The following is a 25,204-nucleotide window of genomic DNA, read 5'->3' on the forward strand; positions in this document are numbered from 1 at the left end:
TCTTTAGATGTCAGACAGTGGTTTGGAGAGGGTTAAGACGATGGGTCGGACAAGAGTCTTAGTGAAATCAGCAAACTCAATCTGTTTCATTGGAGTTAAATTGCTAACCGATTCATGATCTACCTAAATCATAATTTCTTTAACAACCTAATTGATTACACAATCACATCTGATAGTTTGACAAGACAACATTGTGGAATGTATAGACATCTTAATAAAATACAATAGACTTCTTTTGTCATAACCACTTTTGATTTTCTTTCCTATAATTCGGAGGTCAGGATATCTTTATGACAGAGGAACAAAAGAAATATTATAATGCTATGAAGAAGCTAGGATCAAAGAAACCGCAAAAACCTGTTCCAAGGCCTCAGGTGAGACTTTTTACCATTATAAATATAGAAAACGCCATAATATTACACTATATTCTTTGGATTTCTGCCTACAATGATAATAACCGTACAATGTTTTGCACATTTCAGAACAAATTTCAAGGTGCAGTCTTTGATTTTGTGTCCATGCAACCATTTGATATCACCATCATGGTTCTTATCTGCTTAAACATGGTAACGATGATGATTGAAACTGATGACCAAAGTGATGACATGGAGAACAACTTGTACTGGATTAATGCCGTCTTCATTGTGCTTTTTACCGGAGAATGTGTGCTTAAGCTTATTTCCCTGCGGCATTATTACTTCACGATGGGCTGGAATATATTTGATTTTGTAGTTGTCATTTTGTCGATTGTAGGTAGGTATATCTTGTAGATATAACTTGTACTTGCGTCTTGAGAAGTTTACTTTAGTTTCTTGAAGAATTATAAATATTTTAAAGCAGTAAATCATACTACCACTTTAATGTGAACTCATAAGAAATTGTTTACAAGCTGATTAAGTGTGCCAATTTGTACCTCTGGACTAGTTCATAGGGTGGATACGCTTTACAGTCTCACTGAGGTGGGCTCATTGGTGAGCCCACTGAGATTAGGTGAGATGCCATGCATACTCATTGCTGTATAGCAACAGTCCTACAGCCTTCTAAAGGTCGCAAGCCACTTTCAAATACAATAGACGGCATTGAGCCACGTTGAGTATTGAAAAGGAACAATCATATTAAAGATATGGCCAATTGGTGAAGCTTTTACCCTAGTTTTAGATGCCTTAGACATGGTTTTGACCCTTGTACCAATCTCCAGTAGTATAATGACATCCCTGGTCCCACTAGTGCTGAATGCTATGTAAAGTTGACATCAGCTGGAAACCACATGCAGGGTGTCTTAGAACCATATCTGACTCCCAAGACACTGGGTGGGGAACACTGATATACAGTAATATAGTTCCTTCTATAATCCAGACAAAGTAAAGAACCCTATGAGGCAGATGCGAATTGCCTCAATTTCGGGAAAAAAAATTATTTCCTGATTCAGAATACAGTAAATCTCTGGGTCAACAGCCAATCTCCAGAAATCTACTTTGTAGTATTATATCTTTAAAAAAAATCATTGATACTGCTCCTTTCAACAACGTAACTATCATAACATTCTGTGTCAGAGAATTCCATAGTCCAGCTCTTACAGAATTTAGTTTAGCTTGTGCTTTCTAGGCCCCAAGAAGTACTTAAAGGGATTATCCAACCATTGGGGAAAAAAATCCTATCTCTATTCCCACCAAGCCAATCCAGAAGCTCTTGAATTCTCTGCTAAAAGCAACCGGAACATGATAGTTTCAGCCAATCATTGCTCAGCAATGAGAGCCAGTTACATGCCAGCAACTTGTAAACATAGAGCAGGGTGATCCCCAGAGCTTCTGCTCTGAATAAGTGGTGGATTAAACAGTTTTTTTGTTGTTGTTATTTTATAACATTTGCTGCTGCTTTTATGTTTTTGGAAAAGTGAGATAACCCTTTTAAGCAGGGTCTAGTGCAGTGGTTCTCAACATATGGCCTTCCAACAAGTTGCAAACCACTGATCTTTAGGTATAATAGTGTATGGCATCTCTTTTATGAAAAATTTTGTGAAATGCATGAAGTACAAAGATATTCTTAAGATTGATGATTTGAATGCACTTGATCAGGAGGGGCTTCAGGCGTAATAATCAAGTTTACATAGAAATGTATTGAAATCCATACCTAATATGAAATGAAAGATTGGCTTCATGATGGCCTAGAAATCCAGATGGTCTGAAGTCAGTTTTAATTTGTTTGATTGGAAGTGGAATAAATACCTAAACATGACAAACCATTCGCTTAATGAATTATATCAGGAGGTTTCCCTTTTTGATATATAATATATGAGTTCATTATGTGTATACATAGTGTGTAAGATTATTTAACTCAAGATGATATCAAGTTTCCAATTAAGGGGTCGCCAAACTTTTAGCTGTTTTACTGCAAGAAGCAGGCAGCTCCATACATTGCACAGTCGTTCAGGTTGGCGCTGCTGACTACGTCCTGTTGAAGTGAATGGAATTCAACTCAAAGTACCCACCCCCACCACTGTATGGAGCTGTCTGCTTCCTACAGAAAAGCAGCTAAAAAAGTGGGGCAATTACTTTAGGTTCAAATCTTACTAAATCAAGTATTTTTCAAAAACAAAGGACTTCAATAATCATTATTTTTGGCTGATCATTGGCAGTAGATCATTTAAAGAGATATTGGGGATATTGAACCTGGTTGATCATCTTTCAGGGCTCACTATAACATCTTAAATATTATTTGACCTAAAATGTTCATAAATGATTTTAGAACTATATATGCACTTACGTAATTTTTTTTTTTTTTCACCTACAGGAATGTTTTTGGCTGACCTAATAGAGAAATATTTTGTGTCACCAACCCTGTTCAGGGTCATAAGACTCGCCAGAATAGGTCGTATCTTACGTCTTATTAAGGGAGCAAAAGGGATTCGTACTTTGCTTTTTGCATTAATGATGTCACTTCCTGCATTGTTCAACATAGGTTTATTGCTTTTCCTCGTTATGTTCATTTATGCCATATTTGGAATGTCCAACTTTGCTTATGTGAAGAAAGAAAGTGGCATTGATGATATGTTCAATTTTGAAACTTTTGGCAACAGCATGATCTGTTTATTTATGATCACAACTTCAGCTGGGTGGGATGGTCTTTTGGCACCGATTCTTAACAGTAAAGCTCCAGACTGTAACCCAACTGCAGAACATCCAGGGAGTTCTGTCAAAGGCAATTGTGGTAACCCCTCTGTTGGGATTTTCTTCTTTGTAAGTTACATAATAATATCATTTTTGGTGGTGGTAAACATGTACATTGCTGTCATTTTGGAGAATTTTGGTGTTGCTACCGAAGAAAGTGCAGAACCTCTAGGGGAGGATGACTTTGAGATGTTCTATGAAGTTTGGGAAAAGTTTGATTCTGATGCAACACAATTTATTCAATATAGTAAATTAACTAACTTTGCTGATGCATTGGATCCACCTCTTCGTATAGCAAAACCAAACTATGTACAGCTTATTGCAATGGATCTTCCCATGGTAAGTGGTGACAGAATTCACTGCCTTGATATCCTTTTCGCCTTCACAAAACGTGTATTGGGTGAAGGAGATGAAATGGATAATCTCAGACAACCAATGGAAGAGAGATTTATGGCCTCCAACCCTTCCAAAGCCTCTTACGAACCAATTACATCTACATTACGTAGAAAACAAGAGGAACAGTCCGCCGTTACTATCCAACGAGCTTTCCGAAGTTACCTTCTGAGGAAATCTATAAAACGTGCTTCCTTTCTGTACAACCAAGACAAGGGCAAAGATGTAGATAGTGTAATAACACGGAAAGACATGTTGAGTGACCGACTCAATGGAAACTCCACCACAGATAAAGTAGACATCACTCCCTCAACAACTTCTCCCCCATCCTATGACAGTGTTACAAAACCAGACAAAGAAAAACACGAAAAAGACAAAACAGAGAAAGAAGACAGGGGGAAAGATGTCAGGGAGCGTAAAAAGTAATTTTTATGTGGCAAACTGTTTACAGCCTGTGAACATTCTTTATGTCAGCAGGACTCCTTTCAGAGATTTATGCCAAACTGACAGTTCTTAAAATTATGTACTTTTGGTCAGTGCCTACAATACGACGGTGACCCCCTGTCAGGAACGGACTACGAAGATGCTCAACAGCCTTGACTGGAGATTACTGTTTTAACCACTTCACTGCTATAGAGGCTTGCAAGGCATCACATGGATGCTTGGCTGGTCCCTGCGGAAGTAAAGGGGTTAATTTCCCAGCTGACACTGCTGAAGAGGATAGTCAAAATGGCTACTCAGACTGTGCGGAATGGGGACCATTTTGTGGGATACAAAAACCTATTGTTTTTTTTGTGTGTTGAACACTTTAGTAAACTACTTGTATCCACTGTTTGCATTTCAACTGCCATATTTGCCATATGTTTACAAGTTCTATGTTTATGGATTCATCATTTTTTTGAATTCATAGGTTCTCTACAATTATATGCGACTATTTTTGTAAATGGGTTTTATGTTGGGACGGAGCTGATAATTACCAATTCCAAGGTATGAGGACCAGGTGTTCTTCAATATCTTTCTCTATAACATATATGAAGAAAACTGATTGCATGAAAGCATGCCAGGTTCATAGGTCATGCATGGGAAAAATATTTTAAAAAATAGCGATACAAAAAAAAAATCATTATCATGTGACACGTATTGTTGGGGTGCTTAATTGTTCATGATGTGTCACATAGGGAAAAATTAATATGTGCCTGTTTTTGTCCCTTTTGAAGTCCCACATCAGAGGACAGATAGATTCACTTTTTATGCAACCACTAGTCACAAATCAGCAAGGTTTCAGTGCCGGGAGGCATTGATTTACTGGTATATATGGAATAACTTTTAACAAGTAGCACAGGATACCCAAAAAATTACAGTTTTTTAGGCTTTCTTCTGCATTGTTATTATTTTGGCCATCTTCAGCTTGTCAGCGAGGTTGACATTGTACAAGCCAATGGAAATGCCTATGTTACGGTATGTAAATAGTTCCTTTACTACGTGGTGGATGTTTGAGCAAGAAAATAATGGTTTGGGCACAGTATTTATTGCATCAAATATGTACCACAAATATGTGTAGTTTGCAAGCTTTCGGAAAAAAAACAAAAAAAATATAGAAATATTCTGTACCAATATAAATAGTTTGAACGCTATCACAGGTGCATGTTTGTATTGCTAGGGCTGCTTCTGATATTTTATTTCCCCACTGTCCAGCAGTATATTATGGAAAGCCATATGTCAATGGTTGAGTTAGACAAGTTGTTCGAAAAAAGACCTCCTTTCTTTATTAACCTCCTTGTTGCTGCTCTGCAGTCTTGAAATGGTTAAGCAATAGTTTGCAGCTATTTCCATTCGCTCTTCCTCTTATTTTTTTTTGTTTTTGTGGTATTGTTTTGTTACTCATATTTCGTATTAATCCAGATTTGATTGGATATGTTGCAAACTGCGTTAAAGGATACAGAGTTTTTAAAGAAAAAACAAAGAATCTATAAATACTGTAAATATTCATTTAGCTTTATTTTTCAGCATTTTGTACATAAGAGAAGAGATGAAAAAAAAACTAAACTTCAGGGGTTAATGTCGTGGTCACTTTTGTTACTTGCCCATGCTTAGCGCTATTAAATTGGAGATCTTTGCAAATAAAAATGACAAAGAGAGTTGTAAATTTGCTATTTTATTATAATTCCATTTCTTTCGGTGCACACGCTGATTGTGGAAGTAAATGTTTAAAATCTGGGACCACAGCTCGCACAATGAAAACACATGTATATTGATGACAGACATATAAAAAAAAACAACTCCAGGCAAAAATATACAGGAACTGTGAGAAATGCCTGCATCAGGGTTTTAACTTTTTCAATTCCAGATTCCCCAGAAATGCTTGACCTGCCTTTCTGGAAGGGCTAGGTGAAAGGGTTAAATGTTTCTATTTTCTGTTCAGTTACATAAGGCTTAGACATATTGTAGCTCTCTGGCAGCTGCGTTACAGTGCAAACGTTGGGCGTTGGAAGCAGCCATTTTGTGGGTGGAGCAAGAAAAAGTAGGCTACCGTTTTACTCAGTACTGGTGATGTCACTGATGACCCCTTTTCCACCAGTCTTACACTTGGCTGATCTTGTAGCGGTGGCTTGTGCTTGGTAAGAAGTATCTTCATGATTGAGCCCGTAAAAACTCTTGTCCTCAGTAACATCTAAAGTGCCTAAGGGATTTGTAATCTACAACTACACACCTATGTGGTGATGTTATTAGCAAGGATCTAAAGGGTGTAAACACATTTTGTAAAGATTTTTATTGCTCTACTGCATCTAAAGTGAAAAATGCATCAACTTTGCTTATTAAGAATCTCAAGTATTTTGAGTGTACAGCAATATGCAGACGCATGTATCTCCAAGGTAACAGACTGCAAAGAAAACTTCTCTAGTTTGATCCTATGGTCATATTCCCTTCCACCTGTATCCTACTTCTTGCTAATTCTGCTGGATCTGACTACTCAAGGTTTGTTTGTAGTCTGTAACTATGGAAACGTGTAAAACTTTGCATAAGGGCTGTAGACACAAAACAGTAGGATAGCTAAAATAAAACTATCTACAAATTAGTTTAATTCTTTATTTTAGATACTTTGAGGCAATAAAAATGTGGTTGGAATGGTGGACACACCCTTTCAGACTCGTCCTTCTCAATGGTCAGCAATGCTGAGGCCGAAGCATTCCCCGTCTTACTCACTGTTATACAGACACCAATAGCGCATTTTCTTAAATGAGTAATAGAGTGAGAGCTAAGGCATTGGTATTGCAGACAGTTGTTAAAAGGCTTGTCCAGCTGTAAAATATTTATGGCCTATACTCAGGACAAGCCATCAGTACTACATCAACAGGGTTCCACCGCTGGGGACCTTTGCCAATCGGCAAGCCGATGCACTGAGCTGATTTCTGTAAGAAGCAGACAGCTCTATACCCATTGCAGTGGTGAAATATGGTATTTCAGGCAAAATTCCCATTTACTTCAATGGGGATTTGGCCTTCAATACCAAACCTGGTCACTGTAGTGGGAACGGGGCTGTCTGCTTCCTGTAGGAAATAGCTCAGTGCACAAGCGCACTGGCCCAATTGGAGAGAATGCTGAATTGTAGACTCCTGTTGATCTACCATTGATGACCTATCCTACGGATAAGGCCATCTCTACTTTACAGCTAGACAACCCCTCTAGGAAGCAACTACTGATATTTTAGTTACTCCTGAAGGAAACTTATGGAGATTTCCTTTAAGCCCACAAAATGGCCCATGTCTGGGATATGCGCTTTAACGTTTGCACCTTCCAGCATGCTTCATCAGTTAATAGGCTGGTAAGGCATTCTCAGGACTGTAGTGGATCAGTCGCTGGTAAGCCACAAGTTGTATAGGCCTGGTTTACATTTCCTTTTTAGAGTCTAAATTACTCATTCTATTGTTGTTCATGCTGCACTGGAATGTTTTAGCCAATATGTGGGATCCACATGCTTCATTTTTTCCAAAGAGACATGAATTTGCTTATGGCACCATGTTCAACTTAAGTTCTGTTTTGGACACATGCAGACGTTTAATGTAGAATCTGTTGCTTTCCAGGAATAATGACTTGTAGTGTACTGTGAACTGCATGCAGGAAAATGCTATTACCTAAAATTACAGCTAACTACATTACAAACAAGCCAAAAGAATAAAGATTACATTTTGTATTGTATATTTGTCTTCTGGCTCTCTTTTATGATTTCATTTGATCTTGCATTTCATTGCACTGTTATACCTCAAGAATGATATAGACTGGGCAGGAATCCGAGTAATTAGCAGTTCAGCTTCATCAATAATTCAATATATTTTATTACTCCGTAGAAATGTAGCATTTTAGTGCATTAAAGGGGTATTCTCATCTTATAAAGTGATAGCATCACTTATGATCAATGGGAGGTCTGATGTCTGGAACCCCTACTAAGCCTGACAATGTAGCACTGCGGGTCCTTCTCTATGCTCCATGGCCGCCCGCTGTACAGGGGAACTATAGCACTGCTCTGTTCAAGGGAATGGGGCCGGCTGCAGTTCCTTTGAGGGCTGAATAGCCCCTTTCTTCTCACGATTGCTGGGGGTGCGAGTGGTTGAATACCCATTACTTTATAAGATAAGAATAACCACTTAATATAGACAAATGGGGTGTAACTTGAAGCTTCTAGGCCTCAATGCAAAACTAGCAAAATGTCCTCCACCTACCACGTGCCATTAATACTGGTGTCTTCTTATGTGGTAGAGCAGACTTTGGGCCCCCTATGGCACTAGGGCCCAGTTGTGAATGCTAACTCTATAGCTACTTCCCTGCTGATTACTTGGATTGTTGGATATTTTGGGATCTGAATGAGTCCCGTATTTCAGAAACACATTTCATTACCTAAAAAGCAATTTTGCATTAGGCAATGGAATGGTATAATAAAGTGACAGTCATCAGTATATGCCTATTCAGTAGATATACAGAGTTGCATATTACTACAGTATCTCTGTATTCCAACTATTAGACTGAATCCTAATTGTAATAACCTTGCAATACAAAGTATGAGACACATGACACATTAATGTCGGAATTTGGGTCTTAGCCAGTCGTGAAAATAAGTGTTTTTGACTGTTAAAGGGGTTTTCTGAGCATTTACTATTGATGCTCTCTCCTCAGGATAGGTTATTATTAGTTTATTGGTGGAAGTCCACCGCTCAGGATCCTCAACGATCAGCTGATCCTGTCTGCATCGGTGGTCAGGGTCAGAAGTGTAATAGACAGCTTCAATCCCATTGAAATCAGTGGGAGCAACACCTTCCTTGACACTTCCGGTTCCTAATTGTTATCAAAGCCGGAAGAGTAATAGAAGGCATCGCTCCCATTTATTTTAATGGGAGTGAAGCCGTCTACTAGACTTCTAGCCCCGACTACTTTGTGGAAGTCCGGCCCTACTGCACTGACAGTGACTGGAGGATGAGGTGATCGGCGGGGATCCGAAGTAGCGCACCACAACCGATTAACTATTGATGACCTATCCTAAAGATAGGTCCTCAACAGTAAATGCCCAGAAAACCCCTTTAAGGCTTATGCATGTGATTGTACAGTATTACGGACAAAGCTATAATAGGGCTGCCATACAGGTGCATGAGTGTTGACTATACCTTCATATGGTATGCCGCTGATTTAATGTTGTGGCATATGGAGGTTTATCTCTGTTGAATCCCACAAGAATACAACAGAAAGTAAATCATGGCATGCTCCATACACTAGACCTTTAAGGAAGCATTGTGTTAAAGGGGTTCTATAATTTAAAAAAAATCTATACTTACCTATTCCTCCCCCGTCAGTCTATTTACCAAATCTTCACCTCACCTATCTTCTCCTGTCTCCTGCAGTCCCCGGGTGTCACTTCATCTCCACCTGGCTGATTTCTCTGCTTCCTGTGAGGTTGTGTACATTCACAGGCAGTCTTCTTACTGCCCGGCATTGTACGTTACGTCACAGTTCACAGCCTAGCTTGGAGTCCCGAGCTACTGCAGAGACTGCTCATGCAATCAGCATCCCTTCCTAGGCAGTGAACGCTACATCACAGGGACGTGATCTTCACTGACCTGCAGGAAGAAGAATGCGAGGAATGGCGGCCTCGTAGCAAGCCGGCCGGCTGGAGGTAAAGTGACCCAGGGCACTGGAGAAGCTCAGCGAGGAGAAGATGCCATAAGGAGACTGCTTATGGAGGAATAGGTAAGTATGGAATTTATTTTATTTGATGGCAAAACCCCTTTAAGGAGAGAATATCCTCATACATACACCACCTAACTGGGTCTGTGCTGGAGTGCATGAAGACTGTGTAGCTCTGCACTAAGCCATACAGCCTCCATGCTCTGCCATACAGGCTCAAGTAAATGAAGCATTTAATATTCATGCTTTTTATTGCTTCAAGGCACATATTCATTATTTATTGCATGCCCTGTTCTAATTAAACAAGCATGTGAAGAACAGTGGCTGAATGGAATCTGTTACATGGAGAGATGTGTTTGAATTAAGGCATCTGCAAGATGTCTTCATAGAAGTAAACGTGTGTGTACAACGCAGTCCTCAAGTGGGTCATGATGAAGCTCATTACAGCAGGAAAGTGGACACCACTGAATAAGTAAGGAAAGAGGTATTCTCCTCGGGCTAAACCAATCAGTGTTCAAAGAGAAAAGGCGCAGTAGAATGAAGGCAAACTCGAGGAATGGAAAAATATGTATAGTTATAGCTTCTTGCCTGTTTTTACTTTGTGTATTTGAATTGCATGTCACTTTTATGGTAGGAAAATCAGTGCTTCTTCACACGACCGTATTTGCGCATGTTTAAAATATATGCAGCCAATGCACAGAGAATAGAACCCATTTGGGCTCCTGTCCACGGGTGCATTTGCCTGCAAAATCTGTGCACGGAATATGCAGCATATAGAATCCATCTATTTAAATGGGTTCTTTCACATCATGTTTTTTTCCGGGCGCATTTCGAGTGAGCAGAAAAAAAATGTGACATGCTCTATTTTGGTGCGCAATTGTGCACCAAAGGCCACCGCCTACACAAAATCACGCACTGAAACGCACAAACTCACAGGGAAAATCACCTAGGACTAAGTAGGCAGGCCTGCCTACTCAAACATGTCACTGCCAGGACTGCGCTGATGTGAGCTGTCCCTACAGCACAAAAAAGTGCAGTAAACCCCCCCCCCCCCCCCCCCGATACTTCATGCTATCACGAGCGCATATGCATTTACACCCGTGTGCCACTGCCCTCTATGTCAATGGATTAGTTCCCATGAGTGGGTTTTGTGTGCGCATGAAAAAAATAGGATGGGCTCTATCTTTCTGCGCTGCAAACCCGCCCATAGAATTCTGTGTGAGGTGCACAAATATATAAGAGAATGTGTGAAACACAGCACAAAACCGCAGAGAGAACAACACATCTGGACCTCATTAAGCCAAATATCTTTTTAATCAATATAAGGGGGGTGTCACGCCTGTGTGCCAACCGGCCCTGCGTGCGCAAAAAAAGCACACATGCAAATCAACCTCACCATCCTCGTTCATGTGCAAATACGTTGACTGCCGCAAGCGTTTTTGGTCATACGCTCGTGTGAAGTAGCCCGTACTTTGAACTTCAGGCTGTGTGGTGTTTTCACACTATTTCCTGAGGACAGCTTTGATCTGTATCACTGGCGTTAATTCCATTTAATTCCTGCTATGCATTTACTCAGTAATACTTTATTCTGAGTAACATTTATGGATTTTAGAATGTTTTAATGTTTGTTTTTTTGTGTCAGAAATAAAGTTTTTTGTATAGACATATTTTCATTCCTTTAGTGTACCTCCATTTTATTATGCTGCTTTCTCTCTTAGTACAGTGATAACGTTCATTAGCATATATGCAGCCTGCCTTCCTTCAGTGATCCTTCTTATCTAGGCAGCAGCACAGTAAGGCCTCATGGAACATATCATAGGGCTCCATATAGGCTAAAGATGGGAATATTACTCTAATGTTGGTCAAACACTGATTTTGTCAGGATCAGATTATGTGTTTGATGATAGACCATTTTAGGCCGTTTTCACATCTGCAATGGGGGTTCTGTTTTCCTGCTCTGTTCGGTGAGCAGAAAAGGGCAATTCCCTGGCAGAATGGGTCCGTCTTATGATAGAACCAAACAACACCGAATGGACCCTATTGACTAGAAGTGCTGCATGCAACACTATTTCTTTCAGTTTTTTGTGCAGCATCTGCTATGGAACCTCCAACCGGAGGTTCCAGCATAAATGCAAACCCAGCCTTATATCGACCATTGAAGGAAAGAAGGATCTGATATGTTGGAGAAAAACACTGCCGAAACTGTCTAGTAACAGGTTATCTTGCTCTCCATAGAAAACATGGAGAGTCAGTTTATTGTGGGGTTAAGAGAGATAGTGCTTGCCAATAATAGCATTAGGTTAGCCATACACATTAGAGTTCAATCGAAAAATAATGGTCTTTAACGGAAAAACTTTCAATAATACATTTACAATAAGAGTAGCCATATACATTAATTGCAGATTGGTTGAACGGACCAATCTTAGTGGTTCCATTAATCATCCAGTATATATGAGGGGCTTCTCACAAACCTTCAACGACAAATGTTGCGGAAATAAGAATCAGTCAATTGAATCTCAACTGCCCAATCCTTTTGTTCTTGGGGACATGAGCCGCCGGCCAATCTGAGCATGCATGTGTATGGGGCTGCCAGGTGAAATACCTCCTATCACATGTATATGGTGGCCTTCCCTTTATTAAAGAGGTCCTGTCATATAAATATTCCTGGCATTGGTAAAAAGTCGAAAGATCCCCAAGGGAAAGTTAGTGATCATTAGCATTTATGGTAAACTTTATTTCCCTGCTAAGTTCAGAATTTCATGGTCCATTTAGGGGATACAGTTGCCCCCTCTGTTGTATGTGTAGTTTACAGATTTTCAAATGTAATGGAATTTGCTCTTGCAACAAATACCATTTAATTAAAATTCAGTAACAATGTAATTTTGCAAAATAGTATAAAAACTATAAAAATATGGATGGTTTAATTGAATACAGATGAGCTCAGCTGTAAAGCTAGGAAAGAGACACAAATCTTAAGACTTTTTATTAGGCGGGTCTCCCACAAATAAGCTAATCACAGGTTCTCTTAGCAAGTCTTCAATTTTGCTGCAGCGCCACCACAGGGGAAACATAACATTACACAGTCCTTATCAGAATCAATGGGATATCATTGTAATGCGTGGGCATTTTGGGTCCTCTAAAGAGAGACACTTTCAGTTTCACTTTCAGGTAATTAATCCAGGTTGCAAAATAGGGACCCCTCCCACCTCAATATTAATCAGAACAAAAGTCCAAATGCTTTTTTAAGAAATATTGCAGCAAGTACAAAGACATCTGTTAGTGTACACATAAAGGGAGATAAATGAGGAATACAGTATATGTTTTTTTTGCACCACTAAGAGTCAATAGGGGAAAAACTATTAGAAGTTTCCAATAAGTTGTTTTTTAAAGATACTTAAAAAAATATTAAAATCATACCAACCTATTTTCCACCAGGCACATCAAAAATACTCTCTTTGTGGCGTTGGTAAATTATCTATTTACCGTTTACCGTTTTTTCATTTTGCTTTTAGGCCAGTTTTACATAAGCATATGATGGGTGCATTTAATGTCCCTAATGTAGACAAGTATCCTAGCCTGACCGTGAATTCCTGATCTGAATTCAGGGCATCAAAGGAATTCATGGGGCTCCAGGTTCACGACAGGAAACCCACAGTCAGGCTGGGACACTTGTCTGTATTCCATGTGTCCGTAATACACTTGTGTGAAATCAGGCTTAATGCCACTGCAGAACCAACAACAACCAATCAACCAACACTTTTAAGGTTTTTCTTACACAGATTTTCTGCTAAGAATGTTGATCGATGTTATTGAAAATCGATAGGTGCTTGTTCAGCTCCATAATGAAAAAGGTTTGGTACCGTGATTTTTTTTCCCAGCAAGAGGAATCAATTAATCTTGTAGATATGATACCTTTTAGTGGCTAACAAAAAGACATGATGTTATAGCGAGCTTTCAAACCTCCTTAGGGTTCTTCCTCAGGCTTAATGGAATAGATCCGAAGAATTGTATAATTATATATATATATATATATATATATATATATATATATGAAAAGGCACAGATGTGGTGTGATTAATTTGCACTTAAAACAATACCAGAACAGGAGCTTTCGAACCTATGCAAGGTTCCGCTTCAGGCTTAAATGAAATAGATCCAAAGAGGCTTGCATATTTATACACACATACTTATGAGAAGGCACAGACTTGGATATTATTAACTCGCACATAAAAGAATACTACAACAGAAACATTTTTAAATAGTCCCTGATAAGGATGTGAAGGTTTTATCAAGTAATGTTGTAGATATGATACCTTTTAATGGCTAACAAAAATACATGATGGTAATGCGAGCTTTCAAACCTACGCAGGTGACCTGCTGACCTGGTGAACCACCAACACTAATTAGGGACTATAAAACCTTTATATTTTTATCAGTGACTAGTTAAAGATGTTTGTGTTTGTATTCCTGTTAAGTGCAGATTAATCAAATCCATGTCTGTGCCTTTTCATAAGTATGTGTGTGTATATATATGCATGCCTCTTCGGATCTATTTCATTAAGCTCGCTATAACATCATGTATTTTTGTTAGCTATTAAAAGGTATCATATTTACAAGATCACTTGGTTTCTTTTGCTGGGAACAATCACATTTAGCTCTATATTCATGGTGCAATTAGCTGTACTACATGTGCCCATTTGTGATCATTCGGACATGCAGTTTCATTGTTGTCAGCAGCACATCCCTATTTACACATTATTTACACATTTATTTCTGGTGCCGTATAAAAGATGTGGTCGCCCCAAAAAACAGTGTTTGCTCATTTTTTCGGGTCCTCGGGTGAAAGAACATTCAAACAAACGCTCATTCACAATCATCAGCCCAAGGTAAAGGCCCTTTACTTCCTTTCCAGCTTGCACTATGTCCCCTCTGGGCCAGATCAGCAGTCATTCCATTATAATCAGTAGGAAGGATTACAATGAAGGTACCGTAACACCTCTGATAAGTAGCTGGAACCAGTATGTCAATAGGTCGTCCTGCATTTCCGATCTATAAAAGTGATCATTTGTTTTTATGGCTTTTTTGCAGCTAATATCCCTTTAACATATTGGAATTACAAAATTGTATTTTAGTAAGTGAAAGACATAATCTTTGTAATTGGTGAAGCAATAAAGCTAATTAGAACAAAGCATAATGCATACTGGTGATTATTATCACACTATGGCCCAGTAATTAAAGCTGGAATACTTTGTGACTTTGCATGTCATTCTAATTATACATAAAATAAAATACACCATTATGTGCTACTTTGTTCTTCTGTGCATGTTCTATGCAAAAAAATAATTTAACGCTGTAAGTGCAGTACGTTATTTGCCTCAGATTAGCAAAACCAGAATTTTAGTAATACTCTACTACAGTTACCAAAGAACAGTGGAAAACGTTTCAGAATCAAAAATTACTATTACAAAAAATGTTAAAGGGGATGATTTATTAAGACCGCCCCGGGCCATATGCCCTATTATTTGACTAGCCAGTATGTATTACTGCATTTACCTTGCAGTGGCCCCAGAAAGGGAAATATAGGGCCAAATAAAGCTCCCCATGATGATAACAGCTGATGGGTGTTTCATGAGCCAAAGACCTACATAGGTCAGCTGATCTCTGGGCAGGGGTCTTTAGAGAATGTAGCAAAGGTTAATTAAACATTTAATGTGACAATGGTAATACTGGGTTCTGTCCTCATTAGGGCTCAAAATCTATATTCACTTATCTACATGTTTTGGAGTGTGGGAGGAAACCCACACAAACATAGGGAAAACATACAAACTCCATGCAGATGTTGTCCTTTTATCACCTATCTATGTAAAATTCTCATATGAAGCTACAGTTAAGAGAAGGCTTTAAGATTTGTATGCTTAGTTACATTTTCTGGTAGGTCAATTGCCAGACCAGTGACCCCATAGATCATTTAGTGCATTTTTACTGTGTTTCTGCACTGTCTTATATACCACTAATATTCTCATAACATCAGTGTTCTACAAGACATAGGCGTCATGTTACAATCCACCTTCTGCAGCTGTTATTGCTATGCCTTAGCAAATGGCTCATAGCCTATCACCGCCTGCCAAGAGTTAGCAAGAGCAAACTAGAAAGGATTCCCATACAAATACTTCCAACTGCCCAAAGAATATGTTCATTTTGGACAATCTCTTTTTATAAGAAAGGTCCTCCAAAACTTTACTTATCACAGGGTTTCCAGTCACTGAGACCCCTAGTGATCAGCTTTAAGGTGGCAATGCACATTAGATAGAAGTAGGTTGATGGTTGAACAACTATTGAACAATCACCTGGTGAACAGAGGCAACTATACATATTTTATTCCATACTGGCTGTCACAGTTGTTCAAACTGGTCATACATGTTCAATGACACAGGATGATATACGAAAAATGTTTTGTCCGATTGTCAGCCAAGCACAGCTGACTTCCTTCTAGACAATGATAGTCTGTCATTGGTTGGCTAAAACGATCATCCAATGTTGGAATTTACCCAATGAATGATCAACTTTAGTCTAATATGTGTCTGCAGTCCAACATGGAAGCAAGTGTGCAATTTCCTTGCAGTGTTACCACAGAAGGAGAAGTACACCCACATGCTGCCCACAGAAAATCGATTGGCAGCACATATAATGCTTGGACATGTCAGATGCTCCAAAGAGAGGGTGTGAGTTTTTGTAGCTGCTCTCCACTTGGACTATTTGTTGGATGTCCTGTATTAGGGACTCTCCTCTATTAATACAGAATACTCCTGTAGGGTGTTTGAAAATGGGACCTCTAAGACAATGTTAACCCTTTGCAATCCAATTTTGGATTCAGGGTTTCCTAGGGGGTTTTCTCTTTCTGCCATTATACAATGGTGCCTCCTGCTAGCTAGAGCCAGTACAGCGGTATTGGACATGCTGGAGACGTTCCCCGACAATAGAGCAGCCAGTAATATACAGTAAGAATACCCTGCCGGACGTCTTCCGACATCAGAAACTGTAAAGCCTTCAATCAGAATGTCTTTAGACGTCAGACAATGGATTGGAAAGGGTTAAATGACACATCAGCTGGCACAACAAAGCTGAAAACTATATAAAAGTAATAACTCGGAAAACCCCTTTAATGGTCTTCTGATGGCAGCAGTGCTTGCGAGAAAGTTCAAATCTGCTTTGATCTTTCTGGAGACAATCATTGGCTAAGACTTTGCCACTCTGGCTATTCTTTGATCCATTTGAAGAGTAGTTCTTCGCTTCCTTCTGCGTCTTTCAGGTTTGGGTTGCCACTTTAAGGCATTTGAAATCATTTTAACTGAGCAGATTATAATTTGCTGCACTTCTATATTTTCCCTCTTCAGTCACCTTTTTTATCAAAGGAGATAATAGAGAGGTCCCGCAGCACACCTAGTATATGCACATTAGTGCAGAGGTTTCCAATAATAGTATGCCAAGCCACCTATGGGGTCATGAACCTAACCTCAAGTATATGCAATAATGTCCAAAAGAGGCGGCAGCATCAGCAGTGTAGAAATTGTAGAAAAGGATTTTATTTTTCCATAAAAAATGGCGACGTTTCGACTTAATCTAAGTCTTTTTCAAGACTTAGATTAAGTCGAAATGTCGCCATTTTTTATGGAGCAATAAAATCCTTTTCTACAATTTCTACACCGTTGATGCTGCTGCCTCTTTTGGACCTTTTTTAGCAAAGTCTGCCCTTCATCAAAACGTGTCTGGAACGACTCATATTCACCAGTATTTAAAAAAATACACTATAGCCAACACGTGCAACATTTGCCTCTCTCTTAGGGCTTATTCAGACGAACGTATATCGGCTGCGTATTCACGCCGACCGATATACGGCGTCCCTCTCTGCAGGGGGAGGAGGCTGGAAGAGCCGGGAGCAGTGCACTGAACTCCCGCCCCCTCTCTGCCCCTCGGCACTATCTGCAATGAGAGGGGGTGGGGGCGGAGCTAGGTTTCGGGAGTTAGCTCCACCCCCTCCTATTGCAAATAGTGCCAAGGGGCGGGAGCTCAGTGCACTGCTCCCGACTCTTCCAGCCTCCTACTCCTGCAGAGAGGGACGCCATATATCGGCTGGCGTGAATACGCGGCCGATATACAGTCGTCTGAATAAGCCCTCACTTTAAGTAAAGGCCAAATATACCACCTGCTGTTCCACAGAATTAACTGCTTTACCAATTTACCTCATTGCTTTTATTTTGAAAACTCCCCTTTCAATTAATCATTCAATTACTCAGAATGAGCAGCACACACATCCAAATTGTTGGGTTTGTTTTTACTACATTTAGGGCTCATTCACATGGGAGTCAAAATTACGCAGAAGGTAGCCGCACAAAAAAAAATTGTAGCTAGTGCTGCAGAAAAGTCTGTGAATCGATAATTTTCCACGATCAAGTCCCAAGCTTAATTAGCGTTGAAATCACCAAATTCACTTGATTGAAAGCTGCGCGTTGCTGAAAAAAAGCACTGCTGCTGTGGGAGGAGAGAGAGATGAAGGGTTTCCCCCACATCATGGGTGGTGGGGTTCCCCTGCAGGGAAACCCCTCCATCCCCAGTGCTGGGAAATCCCTTCATCTCCCTTTGCTGGCCCGCTCGCATAGTCTTCCCTAAGAGTCTATGGAGGCTTCTACAATTTTCTGCTGAAAAAAAGGTCAACTCAAGACCTATTTTTTCACACAGCAGGGAATTTAAGTCTCTGATGTCTTATCTTTTTTTGTGCAATTTTTTTGGGCAGGGCTACAAATCATTAGTGTGAACTTTTTCATAGGAAACCATTGGTTCTTTCAGTCGCCATTTTTTGATGCATGTAACTTAGATGCAGAAAATTGGCCATGTGCATGAGGCCTTACAAGTAAATTACTTGCCAAGTAGAAATATCGCTTTATCGAAAACAGTGATTTATCAGGTTAACGATGTTGGATTGCTATTTTTTTACCACTACCGTTAAGCCCTTCTTGAGGCCATCATGTACATGTCACACACTGACGGTTGGGTCCGGTGAAAGGAAAGGCATGATATCCCTGACAATGCGAGAAGACATGCATCCAATACTTACATGTCCTGCTTACTAGACCCCGTTACTTAGTGAAAATCGTTGCCGCATTTTTACTACTCCACCTTCTTTAAGACAAAGGAAGAATATTGCTAATTCAGGAGTATTTACTTGAGTGCTTTATTGTACTTTCTTTGACCTGAATGCTGTACCCTGGGGAGCAGAGTTAAGGCAAGCGTCTAGTCATTAATGTAATCCATTTAGCTACTCTGAAACTATTGAAAGGCAGTAAATGATTTATTACTAGAGAAACATGGAGTGTCTGACAGCAATATGAAGCCTAAAATTCATACTGTGTTATTTTATATTTCCAAGTCTTAATGTAATAATATACATTTTTTGTTTACTGCAGGATGCATTATATAAAGAAAAGCTCCACCTTTAATTAACAGTGGCCGTCTAATGAGGAAATGTATAATGTACAATATCTGTAATTTGTTTTCATTACCTCTTGTGCTGTTTTTACTTACTTTTCAGTTTGTTCCTTCTCTCTTAATGGAAACTATAAAGAAGCAGGGAACTTGCTGGTAACGGATCTCATTATGGCTTTTTTTTTTACTCATATGAATCTCCTGGGCATCTAGGTTCATTACCGGATACTTATTAACATATGAACTTTTAGATAGTCTAATTAAATATCGAAATAGCTAAGGGCTCATGCACATTGTCTGTTTTTATGGCTCTAATATGTATACAATCCACTGATAATATTGTCCCATTAAGGCATAACTTTTATTAATATCATATATAGTCACTAGACACAATCACCAACTTAGTTATGGTCAAGCGGGAATAGCAAACCCCCCCAAAAATACATCTGCACTGAGAGAACACTATACATGTGTGTCTATGATAGCAGTCACCAATAACTCATGGAAGGGGTCCTAAATAGAGATGAGCGAGTATACTCGCTAAGGCTAACTACTCGAGCGAGTAGTGCCTTAGCTGAGTATCCTCCCGCTTGTCTCTAAAGATTCGGGGGCCGGCGGGGGGCAAGGATTGGTGGGTAGGAACGGAGGGGAGATCTCTCTCTCTCCTTCTCTCCCCCCTGCTCACCGCCGCAACTCACCTGTCACCCGCGCCGGCAGCCGAATCTTTACAGACGAGCGGGAGGATACTCGGCTTAGGCACTACTCGCTCGAGTAGTTAGCTTTAGCGAGTATACTCGCTCATCTCTAGTCCTAAACCCAGGACAGAATTCTTCCATCGGATACTTATACCTTACTTTCCTAAAAGGAGAATCCATACTGTGAGCCTGTTAAATAGGTACAATGTCGGCATTACCAACGCTGCAATGCATACAGAGCTTTCTGCTTCCAGCTCCATCTACACTGTCGGTGGCCCAACAAACAACTGATCAGTGGGGGTCCTGAGCAGCAGACTCCCAATCGATCTACTGTTGATGACCTACCCTGAGAATAGGTCATCTATAGATATGAGGTGGACAACCACTTCAAACTTTGCAATTTCCACTATGGACGGGGAATTTCTGAATCAGTTTCTGCTAGGTTTTGACATAAAAAGTTGCTAAATTTGGCACAAGGCCCTTCTTGCACAAAACTTTTGTGGCTTTCTGACTGCTGAGCCATTGTCTACCACTTTTTCAAAAAGGGGGTTGTTGCTTGTCGGGAGAGGGCATGGCCACCCTGGACCAACACATATATAGTTAATGCCAGAAACAACGTAAATTATTCCAGAAATGTATAATAAATTGGACTTGGTGTACATTCGTGAAATCTGCCTAATATATGTGTCTGAAATGGCAGTTTTAATCTATTTTGTCCAATGTTCTTATGCAGTAATTGAGCTGAGATCTTTCAGATAGTTGCTCTGTGGAGATTCTATCCACTGCTTACGCATAACTGTACTGCCAAGGGTGCAGCTATAGGGGGTACAGAGGTAGCAGTTCGTACCTGAGCTCTGGTGCTTGAAGGTTCCAACAATCAAACTACTAACGACCACTTGTCAGTTAGTATATATGTGAGTGCTTCTGATGCTCCACCCCTGGTGACGTCCTTGTAGGTTTTACAATATATATAAAACACAGAGCCTGATCAATAGAAGGACAACATGGTTGGGGCTCTTGGAAGGAGAGGACAAAAATAACAAAATGAGAATACAACTAAGCAGTTATTATCTCTGACACAACTCAGCGGTCCTGACAGAAGACACTGACCTACCACCACCACAGAGATCCGATGGGCTGAAGGACCTGCGGTGACATCACTGCTGTGGGAGGAGCCATTGTACAGTTTGGTGTAAAGTACTGGATACTGGATAAACCAACAGCAGCTACTACCAAGACCTGTGATGACATCACCATCATGTGATCATCTGTGTGGGTGGAGTCAGGAATCACATGTCCAGGGTCTGATCACTGTATCCAGGAGTCTGGTGATGTGTGGAAATCAGGATGGATGTGGATGTAGCAGAGCTGTGTCATGTGTTGTGTGTGTTATGTGTGTGAATGAGGATGGATGTAGTAGAGCTGTGTGTGATGTGTGTGAATCAGGATGTAGCAGAGCTGTGTGTGTCGTGTGCTGTGTGTGTGATGTGTGCAGATCATAATGGATGTACCATGTAGCACAGCTGTGTGGGTGATGTGTGGGGATCATACTGGATGTTCCATGTAACACGCATTGCGCCACCAGAAACACTGGTACTATAACTTCCTAATAATTACTAGTCACTACTGACACATAAGGAGCCTTCAGTATTAGAAATGGTACATAGTAGGTCGGGGACCTGTTACATATTTTGCATTAGGGCTCAGGAACTTCAAGTTACAGATATTGCTATTAAAAGTAGCCCTTGGAGAAAGAGGAAACCCATGACAATATTGGTAGTGGAAACCCAATGAGAAGTATAATACTTTGTAGGTGTAGGTGATAAAACCAAGAAAACAATCTTCATTATATCCTATACTCAAGACTTTCAAGACAGGAATTGGACATGTGAGCAAGAATCAAAAGTCAAGTTTTTTGAACGAATCATTCTGTGGGAACTTTCCACTAACATCTGATACACTTCAGCTGGTATTTCCCTCCATTTATGCTGCAAACATCTGGCGAGTTCTCTCATAGAAAATAGACACTGTTCATGTTTAATGACGCAATTTTTCTGTTCGTCCGAGAGATATTCATTGGGTTCAGGTTGGGACTCTGTGCAGCCAGTTCAAACATGGAACATCCATATCCTCAAACCAATGTAAAACAGCACTGGATTTGTGACAAGGTGCGTTTTTTTGTTGGAAGTATGGCTGACTATTCCCAGAGTCTTGGCACATTGTAGGCAGCACATTATTGTCTAGAATGTCAGGTACACCTCCATGTTCATGGTTCTTACCACTTCAAGCAACAGACCTAGACCATGCTATGTAAAACATCCCCAGGTCAAAACGGAACCTCCCTGATACTTAATTGTTGGCGCAACACGCTCAAGCAAAAGACATTCCCCAGGCGTCCTCCACATCCAGGTACGTCCATCTGATTTGAAGATGAAGTAGCACGATTCTTTACTCCATAGAATGTTCCTCCATTACTCAACTGTCCAACGACGAGACTCCATGCACCATTGTAGATGTGCTGCTGATGCATCTTCTTTGCCTGACATTTTCAGAATGAATGGAGGAAAATACCAGTAGCAGACATTACTAGAAAGTACGAGGAATATCCAGTCCCTAAAAAAACCCCACTTAGTATTAAAATATGTAAATAAATACTACTGTTGATTCTTGCTCCGGCGTCTAATTACTTTTGGTAGGATAGTGTATTAATAACCTGTGTCTTGGTTGTCAGATGTATGAAGTTCACAGTCTGTCAATTGACTCCAGACAAGCTGTAGTAAAACATACACAATAATAGGAGACATCACAGGAATTTCTATTTAGAAAACCCCAAGTAATTAACAGGCAATTAAAGCTGTCATACACTAGAGGGCTATTAGAAGGAAATCATTACTGTTGAGATTCCTCAGATTCCTTGATCCTAGAATAAGATTCTACCACATTGGATTGTCAGTGGATTAATCTACTCATATCTGTGACCAGCTTGAACAGTACAAGACTTGCAGAGTAATAATAACTGTAGTGAACATGTAAGGGCCCTTTTACATGGGACAACCTGTTGGGCTCAGATGCCCGACAGGTCATCCCAGAGGTAATTGTTCCTGTGCATTTACATAGGAACAATCATCAGTCAGTGAATGGAGGCAGAGGGGACCGGGGATCGTTCTGGCCTACCTTCATAAGTGAACAACTGCCTGTTTACATGGGCTGATATGTCATTCAGTTTCCTGCTTGTAGAAACTGGACAAATGAGAAGCAAACTAAACAAGCATGTAAAAGAGCCCTTAGGCTGTTGAAGTACATATGCTGCTCTTGCATAGGGAACTCTGCTGTTCTTCCCTTGTAGGACTCCATGGCATCTTCAGTCAAGATCTCCAATAGTTTCTTATGTTATAGTTCATTATATGCGCTTGATAGCTACTGACACTGGTGAATGGCAACATCAGAGTGTGCTCCGCTTGTTCCCAACAGCATAAAGCTACAGGAAAGTGAGCCTGTGGGCAAGTCACTTACCCAGCTCCTCGCTCCAGTTTGGGGAGAGCAGGAATGACCCACGGCCAAACTGTTGCCCTAGCAGCGGTCAGAATTTTTCACCATCCATAGCCCTCCACATGAGCCTGTGGCTGAAGCTGAAGCCTGAAGATCCTCCTCTCCTGGCAACTCATGGTGTGGAGGATAGATCCGACTGGCTCTCCTATTGGCTCCCATACACCCCCATCTGAGCCTACGTCTCTTCCAGGAACACCATCCAGCCAAAAAAAATGCAGTGTCTCGAAACAAGACAGCTGTAACTTCATGCAAAGAACTAGTTAGTAGGATCTTTATAGGGCTATGCTCCCTGAAAAAACTATGGTATTTGTAGATTTAAGCAAGATAAAATACGAAGATAGACCCGGATTCACCAAAGTTTATTTGCACAATTAGCCACTTTTTCTGGACAATTAAGCACTGAGTTGAGCCATTTAAATTCCCACTAAAATAAACCAATGCAGTTTTTCAGTTTGCCACCCCAATGTGTAATTTTGGCAAGTTTTCAATGACTCTGAGTACAACTAGCAACGACTAGTGGTAAAGCTTTGAAAGCAAATATGCGGGGTCTCCACAGAGATATCTATCCAGGGGCAAAGGAGATCTTTAGAGCCTTGTACAAAGGTATGTGCGTGGACCTGCTTGTTTCAGCACTGAACTAACCAATTTAAGAGGAATTAACATAACAATGCATGTATTCATTGGTGGAAATGAAAGAAGGCCACAAATGAATTAATGTAATCAGTGAAATAAAATAAATCAGTCAACCAAAGGGTCCTGTGACAATCACATTGTTAGTCAGGTAAATGTTTCTAACATCAGGCCAAGATGCAAACCTCGAAGAAATCTAGATGAATCCTATAACGACACACAATGCCAGTATCTTTACAATAAGAGACAACATGTTGCGAGCTGCTGGGTGATACACAGAGTAGAACAGCAGCGTCATCTATACAAATGAGCAATACCGTGAAATGGTAATTCTTTACAGGAAAATAGGATGGAACAAGTGAGCCGCAGCAGGTAGACTTCACGAGAACTTTCCAGTTGGATGTAGACCAAGATATATGATGACAGCAGTTGTTTAGACCATTTGTACACAGAATCTTAGCAATAAGACCTTATCAGGGAAAATTACAAAAATCCTCTATATGGAGATTAAATAAAGTAGCCGCCTCACAGGAGAAAGATTTCATCTAAAAAGATAAAAACCATGAAGCAAATTCTTACAATGACCCTAGTGCTGTTCCTACCTATCCAACCACATGACGGCTCTCCACTATTAAATACCTGTTATGCCCAGCAACGGAAGTTTAAAGGGGTTGTCCCGCGGCAGCAAGTGGGTCTATACACTTCTGTATGGCCATATTAATGCACTTTGTAATGTACATTGTGCATTAATTATGAGCCATACAGAAGTTATAAAAAGTTTTTCACTTACCTGCTCCGCTGCTAGCGTCCTCGTCTCCATGGTTGCGCAGTCCAGGTCTTCTCCTGTTCTCTATGGGGCTCCGTGTAGCTCCGCCCCGTCACGTGCCGATTCCAGCCAATCAGGAGGCTGGAATCGGCAATGGACCGCACAGAAGAGCTGCGGTCCACGGAGGTAGAGGATCCCGGCGGCCATCTTCACCGGTAAGTATAGAAGTCACCGGAGCGCGGGGATTCAGGTAAGCGCTGTGCTGTTCTTTTTTTCAGTCCCTGCATCGGGGTTGTCTCGCGCCGAACGGGGGGGGGGGGGGGGGGGGGGGGTTTGAAAAAAAAAAAAACCCG

The 25,204-nt window shown here is 40.4% G+C and overlaps 1 protein-coding gene across 1 annotated transcript in view; it reads left to right on the top strand.

Moving 5' to 3' along the window:
* The window catches only part of LOC136576556 (sodium channel protein type 2 subunit alpha-like), a 200,256-nt gene extending 192,499 nt beyond the window's left edge, over positions 1-7,757 (top strand). The window contains exons 25-27 of the mRNA XM_066575925.1: positions 271-374; positions 483-753; positions 2,791-7,757. Of these exons, the coding sequence (XP_066432022.1) occupies positions 271-374; positions 483-753; positions 2,791-3,986 (1,571 nt within the window). The 3' untranslated portion in view covers positions 3,987-7,757. The remainder of the gene's footprint in view (positions 1-270; positions 375-482; positions 754-2,790) is intronic.
* The last annotated feature ends 17,447 nt before the right edge of the window (positions 7,758-25,204 follow it).

Source organism: Eleutherodactylus coqui, chromosome 8 (genome assembly GCF_035609145.1).
Source record: "Eleutherodactylus coqui strain aEleCoq1 chromosome 8, aEleCoq1.hap1, whole genome shotgun sequence".
In the NCBI taxonomy this organism is placed as follows: Eukaryota; Metazoa; Chordata; class Amphibia; order Anura; family Eleutherodactylidae; genus Eleutherodactylus; species Eleutherodactylus coqui.